The sequence below is a fragment of the Scomber scombrus genome, chromosome 9, assembly GCF_963691925.1.
Source record: "Scomber scombrus chromosome 9, fScoSco1.1, whole genome shotgun sequence".
Taxonomy (NCBI): domain Eukaryota; kingdom Metazoa; phylum Chordata; class Actinopteri; order Scombriformes; family Scombridae; genus Scomber; species Scomber scombrus.
Genome location: NC_084978.1, coordinates 20,265,045 through 20,286,604, shown reverse-complemented (window position 1 = coordinate 20,286,604; position 21,560 = coordinate 20,265,045). Strand labels below are relative to the sequence as shown.

The following is a 21,560-nucleotide window of genomic DNA, read 5'->3' as shown; positions in this document are numbered from 1 at the left end:
ATTGGCATACTGCTATGGAATATTAAAACAAATGGTGCTAGGAAACCAAAGAAAATTCTTAAATATTGTCTGATTATGATGTGATATGATTTATTGATGTTTTACAGACATAAAAACCAGACTGATAATATATTAATAACTATGGACAACTGTTCCTGGATATTACTACAAGTAGCAACAAAAGGAAATTCAATTTAAATACAATTGTCTCTTAAACACGTGTAATTCCTGACTTTTTAACAGTGGATAACCCACCAACCAAAAGTGTTTGAAAGTCTTTATTTCAGTATCTCCAGGCCTGATTCAGTGTCAATTGGTACTATTAAAGATGCTACATGATGTTTAACTGATGAAATGGCAAAACTTGTTTGCTGGGTCACCTTTCGAAGTTTGCAAATCCCAGTACTGTACATATGTAATCTCTTTGGATTTGTAAACAATTGTAAATACTTCATTGCAATTCTTGAGGTCGACCGACTTTGTAACAGGGATCCATCACTGTCAGACAAGGCACCTGCTTCTCTTAATATTGACCTGCAATGTATATTATTCTAAATCTCTCTGGTCTGATAAGTTTAATGTACCATACGCTGGTATGTTTATACATTTGTTATTACGTTAACCTGTTTTTATACACAGTGTATCCATATAAACACCTTTATGTTGTGGTGCCTAAATGTACATATATCAATTTACGATTTACAGCCAGGTAAACAATCCAGTTATATATAAAATGGGTTGAAACTATATATTGTGTGTACATAATGTAAAATAAATAAACTTCCTGTTAATTTGACAAACATTAATCTCAGTGGATTTCTAAAATAACAAAAGTATTTTCTGTGATTATATAAATCACGCCTTTTTCATTTTAGTACTTAGAATCAGTGTTTATTTCATTACAAATATGTTTGAACTGAATGTTTTTGCTCACTTACTTCCTTCCTGCCTCTGTTATTTGTAACTTGAGGATGCAAATGGCTACTCATCTCCAAATCATGCCCCCCATGATAGGAGAGACCCTCATGCTATATTTAGAGGCCAGGAGCACTTGTGGCCAGACATGACAGCAGACATCATTGGCCAGCTGCCCTGTCACTCACTGCAACAAGCGAGTAGAGGGGCTTTAATAGTTTACATTAGAGTCCTGTGCCAAATTTAACCATGCGGGAGGGGGGGTTAGAGGGAGGGCAGACCGGACATGGTTGAGAGTGTGTCCAGCAGGTTATGTGTGTTGTGGTCAGTGGAAGACCCCCGCGGCCTGGATCCTGCCTGAGCTGTGCTTGAAGACAGAGTACTGAGTCAGTGGGTTTGTTGGTGTGGAACAGAGGTTGTGGCTAGCAAGAGTCCACTTTTCCTGTCCATTCAAGGGCATTACTGGGCCCCCCACCTCCACCGAAGATCAAGCTTGCTTTGAGGCCTGTCAGCGAAGCGGGTGCCCTCATGGACCCTCGAAGACATGTGGGACTTCATCACAGGGGATGTATAAGCTGACAAGGTGGGTTTATCCAGTCAATATGAGTTCTATGCGGTATTTGGGAGCCTTAAACTTCTTTGTTGATTGAAGTTCTTGTTCTATTAGAAGCCATAGTCAGACAAAGAACAGTACATGCAGCCAAAGGCTATAATTTGTCTTGTGTGGAAAGATCTTGAGAAAACCACTTCTTGGTTATTATTTTTGGAAGAATGACCATCACAGAATTATCCTTTTGTTGTGGGGAAACTGCAAAGTCGGGCAGGCTTAAATTGAAAACAGTCATTTTGCTCAGTCTAGACCCTAAAAACAGTTCACCTGCTACATTCCAGCAGAGCAGTTAGCAGAATTCTTGCTCCCACCCGCAGTAGCATCTCCTGAAATTGTTGGACTGCGTCTGTACAGTACATCCATTAGACGTAGGATATATTTTTAACAATGTGTTACAGGGGCTGACAGTACTGACAGTCCTCAACCAGTTCTAATTCGCACTTCCACCACATCCGCCTGGCATTTCATTTCACCTCTTGTGGATCATGTTGCTGTGTTTCAGGCCATGAAGGCCAGCAGCCACAGAATCATGACTGGAACCGGCCTTCCCCCCCCTGTCCACACTTGCCAAATATATACCCTCCTAAAGTAAATATAATCCTGTCTGCGTCTACGTGAAAAAGGCCACTACCTGCTCAGCAGAGTCCCCCCAGTTGCACTGTACACTCAGTTAACAGCTTGGCTCCCTGGAGACTCATTTGGTCTAAGCTGCTGCTGAACTTGGCAAGACATTTTAAAGAGGAAGAAAAATCTTTGTGAGTTACACCTAAGCTTACTTTAACCTCTAGATCATTTTTATATCCGTCATATCTTTTATTTGCTTTACAGACAAGCCAATACAAATCAAATGGAGAATGTGTATTTCTGCTTAAAGAATTTTTTTTAAATGCCTCCAGTCACAGATCTGACCTCACATAGCCATGGGCGACTGGAACCTGCTGGGAAAGCTCCTGGAAAAAGCCCAGGAGCACTCTACCGTGGTGGGAAAGGTGTGGCTCACTGTGCTGTTCATCTTCCGCATCCTGATCCTGAGTGCTGCGACTGAGAAGGTGTGGGGTGACGAACAGTCGGGCTTCACGTGCGACACAAAGCAGCCTGGTTGTGAGAATGTGTGCTATGATATCACTTTCCCCATCTCCCACGTTCGCTTCTGGGTGCTGCAGATCATCTTTGTGTCCACGCCATCGTTGATCTACCTGGGACACATCCTCCATCTGGTGCGGATGGAGGACAAGCATAAAGACCAAGAGAAGGAACATGCACACCATTCCAACAAGCAGGCCCTCATTGCGGATACTAAGCACAAAAAGGCTCTGGTGAGGGACACTAAAGGCCGTGTGCGCCTGCAGGGGGAGCTCTTGCGCACTTATGTCTTTAATGTGGTTTTTAAGACCCTGTTTGAGGTGGGCTTCATTGTGGCCCAATACCTATTGTATGGCTTTGAGCTGAAGCCCATGTACACATGTGACAGACCCCCTTGCCCCAATGTGGTAAACTGTTACATATCCCGTCCCACAGAGAAAACCATTTTCATCATCTTCATGCTGGGAGTAGCCAGCGTGTCCCTGTTCCTCAATCTCATAGAGATCTATCACCTGGGATTCACCAAGTGCCGTCAGGGCATCACCTTCAGGAGAGATGAACAGCCATCTGTATGTTCCTCCAAGGAGCCCAGCGAGACTCCAGTGCCGTTTGCGCCAAGTTACAACGACTACTTCCATGGGCATCACCAAGTCCAGCCAGCCTACCCTCCTGTACCCAGCTACAACCTCTCGCCTCTGTCTCAGGGCACAGACTCTTCCTTTCAACCCTACCACAGCAAGGCGGCATACAAACAGAATAAGGATAACTTGGCTGTGGAAAGGAGCAGCAGCAAGCCAGAGGAATGTGACCTGAAAGGAAAGAAGGGAGCAGGATCAGCCCCTGGGTCACCTACGCAGGCCAGGCCCAGCCGCAGTGCCAAACACAGCAACAACAAGACTAGAATAGATGATCTGAAGATATGAGGAGGTTTATGTTTCTCTGAGGGGTCTTAAATTGCTGTGAGGGGATCGTATGTTGTTTTGAAGCATTCATACATGCCCGAATGACTCCCCTCTTTACGATGGCAAAGGTTTTACTCATTCCAAATCAGAGCAGAGTGACATTTATAGGGCACACAGAGGTTGCAATTTAATGTGTAAGGGACTGATGTGGTAGAACAAAAACATTTCTAATGAAGTTAAACCTCTTCAAGGATGTTTTGCTCCACTGAAAGAGTCCCATTATATTTTTTTCTTTTGAAATGTTTCTATGGTATGAATCTTTCCACTATTCACTACTATCTAACAAAATTGACAAAACACAATAAAACACATTTCTGCTCAGGTTTTACACTGAGCTTATCTTATTTTTTTTTAAAGTGTGTGATGAATGTGAATGAACCTGAAAAATGCAACTCCTTGTGTAAAGTCGCCCAAATTTTGGGAACAGAATCCAGAGCAGAAACTTGTTCAGTACTGACATGACCTCATTTGAGTAAATAGATAGGGCGAATAGTTAAATTTAACTTTCTTAACTGTTTTGAGGCATCGAGCATAGTTCACTTGCTTAGACTTGAAGTGAGAAGTTGTGCAATACCTGACAACACACTGACACTGGAAGTAACTAGTTCCAGGACGTGCCTCAAAAAGAAAATTGCACTGGTCTCAGGAGTTCCCAGATTTATACTGTCTCTTTTTATTGCAACAGCCAGCAAGTACATAATTATAAGCACATTGTTTTGTTTATCCTTGTTTGTATCTGTGTTTGTGTCATTTGTTTTCTGTAAAGCACTTGGTGACAACCATATTTGTACAACTCCTTGAAATAAACCTGTCTTAAATTTGCAAAGTTAGTGGTCCATTTACATTCACAAGACTTTATCAAGAAACAAGCGGGAATCATTTCACTGGAGCACATGTTGCAATTTTTATTTCAGAATGCTGAAACAAATAAATCAAGGACAACTTAGCTTAGGAGTAAAAACAATATTATTGGTTGTATTTAGTGCAGTATCTTTACACAGTAGCTCCAATATACAAGGTAGCTCTGCTGTAGTATTTATTGACCACTGAAGGCTCTAAAATTAAAATCTGACAGGTGCAGTTTGAGCCAGCAGTACACACATTTTAACATGTTCAAAACTGAAGTGCTCGAGCGGGAATACACACGTCATGTGTGTAGCCTTTGCTGCCTGCATATCCCACATATGCACATCTTATACTAATCTCTGCCAGGCAGCACTGCATAGAGGGCAGTCCTGGTATGGAAACCTTGAAATTAATGGCATGGTGTGTTCATGACGTTGAATACTGCATACTTTGAACATGGTGTGTTCATAATTTTTGGTGCCAAAGGAAAAGCAAATACGATTTATACTTAAATATAAATATATTAAAAACAAAAGATTGCAATTTCTTGAAAAAAAAGGCTTTCAACTGTGCTGAGAAATGATTCTGTCTAGTCCACACTTACTAAAGTATGTAGTGTTTTGTGGTGCCAGATATCACTTTTAGACCCCCCCCCTAAGTCATTGGAGAATATAAATAATAGCATAACCAGACAAAGTGTTATTTGTAATGTATGATTACATAAATCAGAGAGTGAACCAGAAAATTCTCTTTTAAAATGTCATATCCACTTTTGCAAATGAAAATAAAACATGACGCTTTTCTCAAAGTTATTTTAAGACATACATCATCTTAAAAATATAATAAAGTGGTCATCTTTTACAAAAGGATCATGTGTGCTTTTGAAATGCTGACAGATGAATAGATATGAGTTATGAGTACATATGGATAGCCAGCACTTTGAAATGAAACCTTTGTAGTGTTAAGTCCAACATTTCAAACTGTGGTTGCATCAGAGGATTGGACCGCAGAAGACATGCAGTATAGCACATTTCTGGGGATGTAGAACATATTTCAGCAAATTACATTTATCTATAAAAGTCAAAACTGTTACATGAGCATGGGAGACTACCATAGAGATTATAATTCAAATCAGATTTCAAGTTTGACTGAATCACACAACAAAGTCTGTGAACTGTTTAGGTTAGATGACATGGACTACTTAATGCTTTTTGTATAAAAAGTATCATTTATAAATACAGTTTGATTGGTGATGGCTTTAGTACTGATTAGTTCAGAAAGTGATATTAATTGCAAAACTACACTAAGCATTGTGATTTCAGTGTGGTTCATTTAAGGGACTGAGTAAAAATGATTAATGCATTGTTTATTATGTTTCACTTTTTTAAAAACAGAAAGCCCTCCCCAGTGTTATGAGTACTTTCTTTGGATCCACCCAAGAGAAAAATTACAACACCCTCCCAACAATATCTCAACATAATATAATACTATTGAATTGGTCAAATTCATTTTACCATGAAAAGTATACAAAGAAATTAAGATGGTGTACTTTAATTTAAAACTAAACTTCAGACCTTAATGTATTGTTACCACCAGCAAACATTAGCATAAACATATAACATATTATAACAGGCTAAATAAAATAAAAGAAGTGGAATTAGCAATTGCCAGAATTATGGCATCCTATTTACTGTATGCTAGTCTTTTGTATATGTTTGGGCTAAAAATACTCCCAGTGCTGTTGTTTCTGCACTGCTGAAGCAACTCCAGTAATTATCATTTCAAAAGCACCTGAGCAGAGTTTCATGGGAAATAAAAGCTCGGACTAACACAATAAACCGCTGCCTTGGTTATGTTTAATGGTGGATATAATTGCATGTGTCCAGATGAGTTATTTTATAATTTTTCTGTCTGTTCCCTGTGGTGTGATGCTTAATGTGATTTTGTCACCAGCTGTAGCACAGTCCTCTACTGCCCTCTCCCTTTACTTTTACTTAAACACTGACATGCTGCTTGTAATGTATGTGGGTTGTAGCAGCTGGGCACGCCATCTGCTGGACGAAGAACATGGATTTATGCTTCATAATGAATCAAAAGAATTTTCTTCATTTTACTAGCACATTGTACATAAAACATTAAACAGATATTTTTAAGTATTCCTATGTATCTTTCTAATCTGTTCAAGTAGGATAAAATGTAGGTAAATGTGGATTAAATGTGCATTGTGGGACAGGCAGAATAAAATCCTTGAGGAACATTGTAGTGTGTATTTAATCTCTGATTCAACTAAGTGTTCAGTGATCTCTGGCCTGTTTTTCATCAAACTGGCACTCTGCACCCAACCTGCTAATGTGTGATAAATGACAAACAGCCAGAAGCAAAGCTTACCCTTGCACCAACTTTGTGTGGCTGCAAGGGCACGTTTGTGAAATATCAGCCAAAAGGAAAATAGGGCTTCTGATGTTTGCTGACTGAATGAGTCTGATTGCTTGCAGGCCTGTCACCTCATCACCAACACCAGCCTTGTTAAACTCAATGCAGACTGCACACAGCCCAACACCAAACCCTGTGGAATATAGTGCATGAGCCACAGCACAGAGAAAAAAGGATGGAAATCAACTGCTGACATGGTTTCTGGGGCAGAAAATGTCATTATGACCTGGCATCTGTCAGTTTATGTCTTGTGTTGTCTGTATGGTGGGAACAGTCTGACTGTTTGCTGCCACCATGTGACAGCTGAAATTCTCCGCAGACTTAAGAGAAAGCGTGTGTTGTTGTGGTGACTTGATTTTTTTCACTGTAATCTCTATCAGACCTGGGAGAAATCAGGGTTGTTGTTCTACACATGCAGTATAAAACGTTTCTCCCATTAAAATGCCTTGCTGTGCATTCTGCATTGAAGGAGGATGAATTAGGTAATTAACATTTTTCACCTTAGCATTTTATTATTGCATATCGGACATGTTTCAGTTATGACAGTTGAATTTGCCTTCTGTATAAACACCATAATAAATCTGTCTGTGCTCTCAAATACACATACAGCCTGTTTTCAATAGAAGCTCTGAATTTGACTTTGCATAAGCTCACATTACTCAGGGAAAAAAAGGAAAACCCGGTAAGTAAATGAAGGCATGCATCTGTGCACATGTATTGGTTTGGTGTGCCTTACACAACAGATGGTAGAGGAAGTCATGGCCTCTTGTGTGGTACAGCTTGTTTATCAAACTCACATACCTCATTTATAAAAAAAATAGTCATCAGTCTCATAGATTGAAACTCAGATTTTAAACCACATGAATGTTTTAAATGTGAGAGGCTTCATAAAAATCTATTGCAAGTGATGCAAGTTATTTTTTGAAAATGTAAATTTGTATTTTGTTCTAGTGAGACAACAAAAGCACAAAGCTGTTGAAAATATGTCAAACAACTGCAAAGGTTAAAATGTTTACAAGTTTATTTGAGCAAGTCATCATTCTCATCTCCACCACAGACATCTACATCTTCAAATCACCAAACATCTTCAATACAAAGCATTTCTTTGAACATAATTTGACCTTGCAACCTAATTATTCCCTAATACAAAGTTCTGAAACATCACAACTACAGTACACAAACACTTTCAAACAAACAAACAAACAAAAAACACTACTTACAAGGACAAACTGATGAATCAGATTATTTTAAAGACGAGACATAATGACGAATGTTGAAAAATACAATATCTACTCTCCATTAATCTGGCATGAAAATTAAACACTGTGGGTTTGTACTGAAGTTAAGATTAATCTGAAAATGTATGCATATAAATATTTGTCATTTTAATTTGAGGACAGAAAAATCAAGTCAGTGCAACAAATTATGAGAGAATCGATGTAGAGCTTTTTTGCAATCCTTAATACAAATACAAATGAAGTAGTATTTGTATGGATTTGTGTGTGTGTGTGTGTGTGTGTGTGTGTGTGTGTGTGTGTGTGTGTGTGTGTGTGCCCGCGCCCACACAACATCCACAATCCAAGATGTTTTCCTACATTGCAAACTCTTTACTGTGAAGGGACTTACAGCACTTAGCCGAATGACAGCTTATAACAAAGCCTCTTAAAATAGGGGCTGTCCTCTGTCAACAAAAGTAACATTTTCAGAGAACAAAAAGTCACAAAGGCATGCCTGCTGGGGCTGGTGAAAAAAAGGACACCCAACAGTCTCTGTGCCCCCATGCCAGGGAGTATACAGTAGTTTCAGGCTTTAACCCTGAGTTAAAGCTTAAGCGCAAACCAGATCGCCTAACTGTCTGGTTGGTAGATGGTACCGTGTTTATGGTGGGGGGAGCTGTGGATCCATCCCCGTGTCCGTCCGTCCATCTCCTCTGGTCTTATGAGCTGATAAGGACATACTTTAATCGTGTTTGCCCTTCCCTTTAGGCGTGCCTTCATTCCACGCCACATACACAAACAACGCCAAAACCACATGCACAGCGAGCACGGCGACAATGGCGGCATAGAAGTAGCTGTCAGAGCTTGACATCTTCATCGAACCTGGGGAAAGGAAGTGGAGGACAGTTAACAGTGATGACACGCAGCTGGATAATACAGTCTAGAGAGTGCATAGTAACCATAATACCAAGTACTTCCATTGAATCAAATTTAAAACTTGTCATATTTGAAAAATGAAAATGGGCTGGGCAATAAGATTTTATATACAGTGAGATGGTGAAAATTTGATAACAGTCAGGCAGTTTTCAAAGCTGTTTATAAATGAGTCTTGGATTCACAGGCTTTTCACATAAAATGTGATAAAGCAGCAGAATCTCTCACTGGAGGAGCCACAAACAGGCTATTGATCAATAAAAACAGTACCCTGTAGTGGCTTCTTTCCTGAATGTTACAAAGAAAGTTGCATCGAGAATGATTGTAAGACAACTGTAAAACATCTTTTTGCCTTGCAGTTACTAATAAAGCCTTTCAGATAAATAAGCCTGTCATACTATCGGCTGATGTGTGAGAAACAAACAAGTATTTGTATTGACATTTGTGTTGTCCAATTCACTACCAACAATTGTAGTGCAGTAATGCCAATGGTAGGTCTGCAACAATTTAGTAGCATGATTTGGTGAAGTGTCCAGCAGTAGGTAGGGATGAACTAATTCAATTCCAGTACCAGTGCTCATTTTAACATATAATAAACTATGTGAAACTCTTTGAAATTATTTTTTATTTGAGGTAATCTGCTATCTTTATATTGTTACAATGTTGGATAACATGGTTAGAGTTTCAAAAGCTCCCTGCAAATCAAAAGTCTTCAACCTGCTATGAACACTGCTTGTCACAGTCTTTTCTACCTTCAAATGCCCACAAATGGTCACCTGTTCTGCATCCTTTGTTGCTATGGTTTTTCGATGTGTTGTTTGTCCATACATTTTGGATTCGGATTTCGGCTTGAACGTGTCCAGATTTAGTTGAGAAATTGACATTTGGAGTAAGGAATGAGAAATAGCAGTGAAATCCTACTACTATAGGTTGTTTCATAATTTGTTGACTGAACTGTCGGTTTAAACTGAACTGTGTTGCATGAAGAGTCAGTATAACATAAATGTGTATTTTCTTTTTTAAAACACTAAAATTATGAAAAGATATTCCATTTCATTTCTACACACTAGCTTTTATGTGATGTCATTTGTTTGTTTGTTTATTGCTGCTGTCTTTTATTTCATTTTATTTTACACTATTATATTTACTGTACTGCTTTTGCTTTGTATTGTGCTGCTTTTGCTTTGTCTGTCAAAGCACTTTGTAAACTTTGTTTTCAAAGGTGCTATATAAATAAAGTTATCATTATCATTATTATTATTATTATTATTGTATAGACCAGGCTGGCATTTATCACCTTGGTAGAGGCCTAGCCAGGTGTCAGCACCTTGCCCTAATGACCCTCCCTGACTGCCAACTCCTGCAGGAAGTAATCAGCTGCATGATGGCGAGCAGAAAGGGAAGGGTCGTAACAGCACCAATATTTTTTTCAAAGTTATATATGCAGCATTTTATGTGTATTTGATCCTTTTTCTTAATTCAAGTTCAGTATATACGTACATATGTTTCATTATTTATAGGAATTTATAATTAACAAATTCCCATTATGTACAATAACGTTTATAGTCTAACTGTAAAATATCCTACCTCCATTAAATATCTTTGTCACAAGTGTTTGATAACCACATTGCAAAAACTGTGTGTTTTATGTACATATTCTATAAGATTATAAGCCAATATATTGATATTGGAATTGTTTACTCACTAATATCAGTATCGTCATGGGCCCTAAGATATATAACTGTAAATGTGCATGAGACGACCCCTTTAAAGTCAGAAATTGCTGTGGCACTAAAAGCAAGTTAGTTTTTTTATGCAGTTATAATTAACATCCTTATTCGATTTTTTTTTTTTTAAACTCTCTAATAAAAAGTCCAGAGGGCAGTTTGTGGCAGAGCATTTCTTCCATCCAAATCAGTGGAACTAAACAACACAATCAAGATAGTGTTACAAGCCTCAACTTACCCTCAAAGATGTACGACTTTGATGCAAAGTACAGTCCGATGGGCAGCGTGACCATCAGGATAGTAAAGAACAGCAGTGTCTTGAGGGCTGAAACCATGGAGCTTTCATTCCTGCATGGAAAACAATCAGACAACAGCTACCTTACTGTTCATGTCGGGATTTCCCTGGCGATGATTGATGCTGGCTTTCGAGATCACACCACATTCAATAAAAGTACTTTGTAAAGGTCGGCACATGTTCTGCACCTAAACTAACAGTTTGAAGGGACGTTTTTGAGGCTAGTCGTCACTTCAATAAACTCGCTAAAAAGCTAGCTAGCTACTGTTAGCTGTCCATTAGAGGTAAGTGGTCGTTTTCTCACCCTCTGAAATAAGGCGGCGGGCCGGCGGCGGCGTCTGAAGAGCCTCTGACAGATCCGTCCATAGCTGTGTAGACGGGCGACGAGATGAAGATTAGAAAATGGGAAATATTACCACTTAAAATTAGCGTCTACGCTCTGTGTTGTGTTGTCACTGTTGAAATCCCTTCTTCCGCTTAGGGTCACGGGGCCGTCACATGACGAGTTATGACGCCCATACTCTCGCGATACCAGACTTTAGGGACAATTATTATATTATTATTATTAATAATTAGTCAAACCAGCTTTTGTGCTGAAGACATAGAGGGTGTTTTTCTTTTGGATGAAATATGAGCACTGAGTTTCATTTTTCATTTCATTTCTCATTTTTTTTAACAGGAAAAATATATTAAAATGATTAAAACAAACTGCAGAGCAATGAAAAAAAACATTATCTGCCTACTCATTTTAAAAACTATTTTCCAAAATGAGGACAAAAAGCAATAAAAAACATACAAAATACAAAACATGAAACATGCAGGCAGATGATGAAAGTTAACAAGTTAGATAAAGAATATTCTTGACATATATGGGTTGCAAAAGCAAGCAAAAAACAACAAGAATGAACACATTTTACATATCAGATAAGTTACACAGAGATGTTAGTGGTTACAATTTTGATTCAGATGAATTTAATTTGTAAAAAGGAGGGAGAATTTGTGATGGGACATGGGATTTTTTTTTGTCTTCCAATTTTTAGCATACGTGCAGAAAAATTATCTTAAACCATAGTTGTTATTAAAAGTTGGTATAGGGTTCAATTAATTTGTAATAGCTCTGGTCATTCTTCCAAGTCTTATGGAGTTATGTCTTGGCAAAATAGAGCAAAGTGAAGTTGACAGTTTAAATCAATACCAGGAGATACTGTATACTTTTTGAATTCATTGAATTGAATGATTTAGATTGCGGTAGTACTACTTTTTTGTGATCTTCATGGAACCAGTAACATATGGAATACAAATGAGAAGGAAGTGTAGTGTTTATCACAGTAGTTTATGTCAGTTAAGTATTGGACAAGTGATTAACAATGCCACATTGTCAAACAATGTGTTTGTGGTGTGTTCTGTAAGAATTGCCTGTAATGTACCATTTTATACCCACTGACAGAGGAAGTATTCGGATCTTTTCTCTAAAAATATCAAGAAAACAATGTAAGAATGCCCAGTTACAAGTAATCAAAGTCTTACTTTAGCAAAAGGACAGAGTTATTATCAGCAAAATGTACTTAAAGTATGATAAGTGCAAAGCATGGATTGACCCAATTTTAAAGTTATATTAAAGGACAGGTTCACAGTTTGTTAGGGTCTTTCCCAAAACAATAGTCAGGTGCCTACATTAACACTGACACAGACTTTGTGTTGTCATTATTCCTCCTATTCATACTGGTCACTAAGAGATCCCTTTCAGTGTGAGTGATGGGAGACAAAATCCACAGCCCTTCTTCTTCTTCTTCTTCTTCTGTGCAAAAATATATTTAAGAGTTTACTTGAAGCACATATGAGGTGTCAGTTATTCAAATTAGTCAAATTAAGTCTATATCTTTCAAAGTTACTGTCTTTTAAGTGTCAAATGCATTAGGAAAAAAACACCGACTACACCACTACTGAAAAGAGTAACTGTTAAAGATATCCATTTTATTTGACTAACTCAGGCATCTGAAGCCTAATATATTCTTCAGGAAATCTTTACATTTTTATTTTATTTTATTTGTTCAAATCAAAACAAGGACTGTGGATTTTGTCCCTCATCACTTACAGTGTAGCCACATTTGGAGTGGATCTAATGATTAGTATGAAATTTAGCAAAGATTACAGCAAGAAAAAAAACCCTTGTAATAATGTTCATTTGGGCACCTGACTATTGTTTATAGACCAACTTGAAAAACTGTGAACCTGTCCTTTAATGTTCTTTGTTTTTGGATCATTATTACTGAAGCACGAATGCATCAGGATTTTAATGTTGTAGCTTGTCAAGGTGAGGTCATTTGTACTGTTTTGAATACAGAGAAATAGTCCCATTGCATAATAATTTCTTTAATTGATCATATTTCGTATATTAAATCTTAATCATGAAGAAGTATATATATGATAGGCCTACTGTATGATATTTGTCTCTAAAATGTAGTGAAGTAGAGGCATAAAGTGGTAGAAAATTATTTTTAACTACAGTATTTTAGTAAATGCTTATTATTTAATATATTTAATAATTTAGTCACTCTGAACCACTGTTTATATTAGATCAGGGATGGACAACTTTAATGATAGAGAGGGCTACAAATATTTTTGGCTACGAATAAAGAACAAAATATGTCAATAACTTAAGTTTATACCAACTAGGGCTGGGCAATATGACCAAAATCCCACATCACAATATCAGTCATTTCATATCCCAGTAATGATATCTATCCCAATATAGCACATTTTAATTCAATAAATATTTGGTCCGTGCCCCCCCAACCGTCACCCACTATCTATCCATCCTCTGGACAGATTAAATTAAATTACTCGTCTTCGTTTTTTACTCTGGTATCTTTTATTGCACTTACAGTAACATAATGAGTGTAGTTAGTCACCTCCAGTTCTTCACCTGGTTCACTGTCTATGTGTGAGCAGCACACACACTGAGGGCTCAGTTCCACCCTGGGGTGAAACATACGGCTCTTTAATACAGAGTTCCTCTCATTATGCCTTTGATTTTTTACACTGAACCAACCAAAACCAGTTGCTGTGTGCTCATAAATTGGAGCCAATTCCTAATTGAAAATTTGCAAATTTGACATTTTTATAACATTTTGCCTATAATATCAGGTAACTTGTTATGTAGAGTCATTCTACATCCTCCAAAATGTATCTCGATTTCACCTCTTAAAGGACCAAACCGGTAGATAACTGAGATATTAAGAAAAGAACAGGAACACATACACACATACACACATAATCCATAAGTGTCAGTCATGTCATAATCCAGGTTAAGATGTCACACAGGTTACATTGTTACAAAAGTAAACGCCACAGCATTTTTCCAGAGGTGTCAGCACAGTATGTTGAATGCAATTCTTCTGAGGGCACTTTATTAACTTTATAGCTTTGTTTCTTGCCTTAAGCAGACTAACTGGAAGAACATTGTTTTTTCCAGTGTGTTTGATACTGCAATTCAGCTTGAGCGAACAATGGTTATTTTTGGCTTGTCAGAGACACTGGCTCAGAGAAGTGTACCAACTACCTGTTTGTAACCACATACACAGGAGAGAAGACTTTTTATTCAATGACACACATCTAACTCTGTTACATGCCTCTCTACGTAATGAAGAGCCAATTTGGGCTCAAAATGTTGAACTCTTTCTAAATGTAATAAAGAGTGTGTTGGGGTTATTTTGTATCAGCACAAAACTGACTGTGTGAACAGCAACAAAGCTTCATTAGTATGACAACATGTATGACAATAATACGTGTTGTTGCTGCCCCTGTAAAAATCTGGTATCTAACCTAGTAAAACAATCTACTTTTGGATTTACGATGTGCATTTCTGTGAAAGAGTTGTTGATGGTTTGTTTAGCTTAAGAGTATTTTCTCAACCCATAAGAGAACACTTTATCCTTTGGTCAATATAAAAAACTGACATTTGGAGATAGGCATTGGACAACAATAGTGCTTTTGTTGAAGCTTAGTTCAGTGTCTCATGCAGGATATTAATTCATTCAAGTATATATCTATTTCTTTCTCTAGTCGTTTAGACACTGCATCTTTTGTAGATTGATTGTGTATACGATGTTATGTCTTGTGGTATCACAAGACTCCCCTGCTCTGATAATCACAGCTGATTTGGTCAATTGTAAACACATTATCTGAAATAGAAAATGAATTTACATGTTTATAATACAATAATCTAAAGAAATGCAAGAGATTGTTGTTTTAATTTCTGCATAAGAAGGTTAGAATTTTCTTTAAAATGATGAAGTGGGTGACTTTTAGAGTTTGAATCATGGACTGTACTGTATCAGTAATAATATGTTTATACTTGTAAGGAAAGCAGACAGATCTTATCCAACACTAATTGAACTTATTTTTAAAAATCTTTTTCCCATGGGAAAAGAAAATATTTTTCAATTCTGTTCAATCCCATATTCTAGCCCTAAGGATAGAAATGAAGAGCGGATGTATTTGCATTCATCATTCAAATATCTTTGCGTTTCATCTTTGAAGGAAATGGACACAAAGAAGAATAACATCACATGACCTTAATGTACTCCGTGGCTGTCAGGCTCAGTGCACATTTACAGTATGTGCTTGTGCATCCTACATTCCTGAATAATGCAACAGCGTAGACTATTTCTTGTTTAATTGCTGGTGTAACTGAGAGCCATTTAGCCCTTTTCATGCTGCATATATACATTTAGTGTCTGTGCACTGGCTGTGTTTCTGGTTGAAGTCCCCCTGGCTGAGTGTCAAGCAGTGGCACTTTCTGCTCCAGTTGGCTTTGTTCTCACCGGCCCCACGCTCAGCAGGTTCCCCAAAACACATTTCATTTGAAAAGACTCTCAAAACGGACCAGCCAGACCCACTAAGAACAGTCCAGTGATGTGTGCTTAAAGTAATCATTTTGCTTTCTGTGGCAATTTCACTCCCAATTAGTTTCTCAACAAAAACCCCAGACGTCACCGATTCTGCAGATGCACAAAGTGGTTGCAGTCGCACATAATATTCTCAGATCTGTTGCTGGACAAACAGTTTTAAAATTTGAGTTTGTGCCTTTATTGTTTTGTCACTCTGGATGTTGCACTTTGGAGACAAACAGGGAGAACAGGGGAGAGTTTAGACAGATAGACATCCTCAAATGTGCTTGTGTGTTGACCTTAGTGCTTAGTTTTAAATACAATCATTTTCATTCTTTCTCTGACTTTGAATGAAGGCAGAATGTAATTTTCTGTCATATCAGTGTAATTTTTTTTCAGTGGCTGGTTTAAATACACTTAGACCTTTCTATAATATTTGTTAACAAGCTTTTCTTATAAAACTGTAATAACTGTACCTCACAAATTACATAATCAGATCAAAGAACAGGCTGCTTTTTGTGGATGTATGGAATTTGATTAATGTTGTTTTTAAGGGATAGCAGTTGTATTTTTCTCAGTTTAAATGAAGAATCACTTATGAAAGATCAGATGAACTTCATTATTAATTCACTTCACTTTACCTAATTTAAAACAAGCCAATGATCAAAATTAAACACCTAGGGGCGCAGGTGGTCGAGTTGTTGCCAGAGTGCATGCCACATACGCAGCCGACCCCGGTTCGAATCCCGGCCGGAGGTCCTTTGCTGCATGTCACACCCCCCTCTCTCTGCCATGTTACCCGTCTGTTTACTGCTCAATAAAGGTATCTATGCCAAAAAAATCTTTAAACACCTTTTAGGAGCCAAAGCATGTAATACTTAATATTAACTTCTCAAATCTTGCTCACAGCAACCATAACTCTTAATAAAACTTTTTTTTAATTGTAGCATATCTTTGGCCAATCATTGGAGTGAGGAATAATTATAAACAATGGCCTCTTTTCATAAACAGGTCATCAGTAATTATTCCAGATGAAATCCAATACACTGGATTTTTATTTTCTCTGGAAACAGATGCAAAGCTCACAATTAATTAAATGTTTTTTTGCAATAAGCTTTGGGGATATACCAAAACCACAGATGACAAAACTGATACACACACTGGCCGCACATGTTCACCCTGGGTATGGTGGGATGATGGATTTTAATAGAACAACCGCTTATAAACTAGGAGTTTCATAAAAGTAATCTTCGCAATGGAATTACAGTGTCTTCTTGTCTTTGGGTCTTGTATTGCATGTTCAACACAATGATGCCCTTCCTCACAGATCTTGAAATCTGACCTTCTGGAAATTTTTCCTATGGCTCTCTCTTTCTGGACTCCCCCAACTACATGTCTTACATTCCACACGTCACCAGTACTCTATGTTTAACATGAGACACCCGGACCTTCACCTGTTGTTTTGACCAAGTGGCACAATGTCTTTCAGAAATTATGTAAAGTATCATAACAGGGGAGCTATTTGTGGAATGAAGTTTCCATTTAAAGTGAAACTAAGAATAAACACTTTAAAAATAGTTTCATGTTGTCATTACCATTGTCATCCACTAGACTTATAACTGCTGCTTAACTGCTTATTGTTACTCATTCGTGTCAGCATGTTTTATGGACTAATATTTTTCTTTTGGTAGCGTGCAATGGAAACATTTAGTACTGCATTTGTATATTTATTGTTTCCAGTTTGTGCTACTTTACACTTCTACTCCACTACACTTTCAGAAGGAAATATTATACACTTTATTCCACTACATTTATTTAATAGCTTTAGATTTTATTTACTTTAAAGATTAAGATTTTTAAAAGGAGCTTATGAATTACAATGCTTTGTTTCAAATCAGTGGTTTCCAACCAATTTGGTATGTGACCTCATTACACAAAAGCAGTGTCTGTGCGGGGCCCCTTGTCACATTTCAGATATCCGAGTTGGTCCACCAAAGAGAAATATTCCTTTCAGACTTTTCGGGTCTTCTCACCACACTTAAGATACTGAATGTATTTTGGATAGCTACCACTAGACACCAACAATAAAAAATACAACATATTGTTGCATCAGTTGTATTAACAACATTTTTTTGTGGAATGAGTAGTCTTGAGTAGACTTTTGGTCCTACGTATATTCAGCTTGCATGACTTAAACTTGTAAAGGAATATTTTCACAGTTTGTAATGGTACATTTACTTAAGTAAAAGATATGTGAGCCTCTTCTACCACTGGCACCACAGCACACTAGATGTTCTTGTCAGCAATCACGGAGCATGGAAACACTTTGTCAAGTAGAAAAATTACACATTCACAAATGACTCTATAATTCCCATCTGTGGAATTTGATTCAGTCCATAAGTAAAGTCAAGAAATCTGATGAAAATCATTACAACATCCCCATTTCCTGCTGTCACTGGCTTCCTTGGACCCACGAGTCGAGTCAAGTCAAGTTAAGTCAATTTTATTTATAATCAAATCAACACAGAAGTTATCTCAGGGCACTTTTCACACAGATCAGCTCTAGACCATACTCTTTATTCTACAGAGACCCACCATTCCCCCATGAGCAAGCAACAGCAGCAAGGAAAAACTCCCCTTTAGGGGGGAGACACCTCAAGCAGCACCAGACTCTAGGTAGGTGACCAGTTGCCTTGACCAGTTGGGCTGAGAGAGAAAGAATGGGGAAAGAGGAAAGAGACACAGAGAAACACAGCAACACCAATAACAACAATGATAACAAGAATATTACTAATAATCCTAGCAGCAGTGGTGGGTGTCAAGCTGGACAGCAGTCCACCTATAACCTCCTGGTTGTATTGAGACCGCCCATAGAGACATGTAGGAACACATCATATGCATGAGAACACAGGCAGTGCTAAACCTGATGCACAAATCCATTAGGAGACTTGCTATTGTGGCAGCAGGCCAACAATGAAACCCTGTTGCTGTAAAATTCAATGATGTGCAAGAGCTGTAGAAATTCCTCAGTGCAAAAAGGGAGTTACGGCTGGCTTTGAAAAACCATCATGTCATGTATTAGGCCATACAATGCCTCATTGCTCTTGCATTTTGTGTTAACCACATTTGTGGCAACAGTTTCTGCTGTTGTGTAAATAATCTTTATCTCCCGCATAATGAGAATTTGTTTCTTCATGGCCTCGCCTGTTCACATACCACTGAGGAGGAGAAGAAAATAAGCAAGTAAAAACACAGTTGTGGAGGGAGTAGAGTATCATGTCCACAGCCAACTTCAAGTTTATGTCTTGCTCCTCCTGTGCTTGGTCCAGATTTGGCTGTAAATACCCAGTGACTTCAAGTGGATACTGCACCAATCACTACTGCTCTCGGGTATGTTGATAAAAAATGATACTTGCCTGATTAAGATACCAGCCTGACAATTAAGATATTAATCTCCAACATTCAAATATGACAGTACATGGGGATTTATGATGTGTCTTGGCTGTAGAAAGCCTACCTGGTAGCAGCCAAAATGAAGGCATATGAAGATGATGTCAGAGAGAAACCAGAGATATTGTAAAACACTTATAAGAGAGAGAGTGTAAGTCACAGATGGATAGAACCACCTATGTCTATGCGTATGTAGATCATGCTGTCCTTGTAGTACATAACTGGAAGAAAAATATATCCATAAGCTATTGCCCTTCCTATTAAATCAAAGGGGAAATGACTGACAGTGAAGGTGGATTGTCATTTCAATTACTCATAGTGAACTCTGGATTTTACTTTTGATTAATCTGCTGAGTAATATGAGTTTTATCACAGTCTACCACATCACAGGAGTTATCCAGCACTTGTAAAATAAATAAATAAATTTTAAAACAGAAAAAAGTACACCTCAAATATCAACTTGGTTATGTCAGAGTGGACATTGTCTGAAACGCATGATTGTTTACAGATAGTTTTAGTTTGATATTTGCTTTCTTGCGGAAAAATAAAATAAAATTCATACAACTACACTGTCCAAACTTTTTATTGGTAGTGTATTGTTAATAGTTTTATATTCAATCAAGAAACAAGATCTTTAGGGAAATCAAAAATGCAATTTTTTTGTCTCGGCCGGCTGGGGAGGGTGAGTCGAACCTTGGTTGAGCTTGGCAGCTAGCTAGCCTGCTAACTGACGATAGTGGTGCACTTTCCCCCCATAAATGTTTAGTTTGGTAGCTCATTCAACAAGGTAAGGTGAAGGACAAGATGTGTGTTCATGTTTGTAATTGAGATAAGAAGGATACTTTAGCAGGAAAGTTGTTTGTTGTTGAATTTGTAGCTTATGTGTTGTGTAGCAGGATGCTATCAGTGTGACTGTCTGCTCTGCCTATGATTGAATGTTACTGTTTGATGCTAGATTTGATTTGCTGTCCTCCAAATGGATGGTGGAACGGTAAAATTAGGGTGCACCATCATGAAGTAAATTTCTCCCCTTTGGTTTCAGATTTTCTTCTGAAAAGAGAACACAATACAAGTCATTTACAGAGCAGATACGTATGCCAAAAAAGGCTATTTAATTTCACTTGGACATAAACATTAGGACAGAGTCAGGCTTGATATTTTCGCCATTAATCTAAGGTGACTGTTCTAGTTGTATTTAAAGCAAGAAAGCGAAGCATTTGCCTTAATGTCCCAAATAGTCTCAAAACTAGTCCTTTAAGATCCCATAAGAGAGAGCAGGATAAAGAGGGAATGGTAGAGAGCAGAAAGGAGGGAATGAATAGTGGAAAGTAAGAGAAGGAGGAAGGAGGATGACCCTGCCATTAGTCTGTGACTCTTTGGTGTGGTTAAACTGACACTGTCATCTTCCCTTGAGCCCCTTTAGCCACTCATCTGTAGCTGACCTTGCACTGGCATGAGGGCTATTTCTTTCCACATCAGGGACACTGACTTTTAAGATTGCAAGCACAATTGAACGGTTTTGTCCTGTTTTGCTGCTGTGCAACTTCACAGTGCCTGGCTCTGTAAGATAGCTTGAGTCTATTTTTCCAAGATCCATTATGGATTCAGATTCCCATTTTTGCATCTATAATCATCCACTGAGGGTTTAATTCTAGTCAGACATGAGGCAGAGTATCCAAGCTTAGCTGCAGCAATGCCTAGAATGCAAAATTCAGAAAATGGATCTGAGAGTAAATTTAAAATATGTTAAGAATATGTATACATCATTGAATTAGACATGGAAAATGTGTCATCTCTTTAATACTCCAGTAACAGTGCATCATATCAAGAATGTGTCACATTATCTCCCTGTGAGGTGAACCGCTCATAGTTTGTTTGCTGGGTGGAAGCTATGCTGGGAGGCTGTCAGAGCTCATCTTGGCTAGGGTGACATGTGCTCGGGCACACTTGCAGTATCACAAAATTACATCTCTGGCTCCTGATGCGTATCATGTCCCACAGGCATTTAATAAACAAGAAAGCTAGCTTTGTTTATCGTCTGTTCTTCCCATTTTTGTAATTTCTCCCATTTCTAACTCATTCATGGTCTTAGAGAGGACACTTGGGGCTTTTAACTTTTTTGCCCAGTAAGCTGATACATGCAATAGTGAAAATGGTTAAAAGACAGTTTTGTTTACCAGAGGAATTGATTGAAAAC

At 37.9% G+C, this 21,560-nt stretch overlaps 2 protein-coding genes across 2 annotated transcripts; one reads left to right on the top strand and one right to left on the bottom strand.

Annotated features, from left to right (window-relative positions):
- The first annotated feature begins 2,445 nt into the window (after positions 1–2,445).
- LOC133985657 (gap junction alpha-3 protein-like) lies at positions 2,446–4,286 on the top strand. The gene has a single exon (XM_062425308.1). The coding sequence runs from the start codon at positions 2,446–2,448 to the stop codon at positions 3,529–3,531; it is 1,086 nt and encodes a 361-aa protein (XP_062281292.1). The 3' UTR covers positions 3,532–4,286.
- A 3,566-nt stretch (positions 4,287–7,852) lies between these two features.
- On the bottom strand, positions 7,853–11,500 carry vma21 (vacuolar ATPase assembly factor VMA21). The gene is made up of 3 exons (XM_062425635.1): positions 11,326–11,500; positions 10,965–11,074; positions 7,853–8,948 (listed from the first exon to the last, which is right to left on the bottom strand). Exons 1-3 carry the CDS (start codon positions 11,385–11,387, stop codon positions 8,809–8,811), a joined length of 312 nt encoding a protein of 103 aa, XP_062281619.1. The 5' UTR covers positions 11,388–11,500; the 3' UTR covers positions 7,853–8,808.
- Between the last annotated feature and the right edge of the window lie 10,060 nt (positions 11,501–21,560).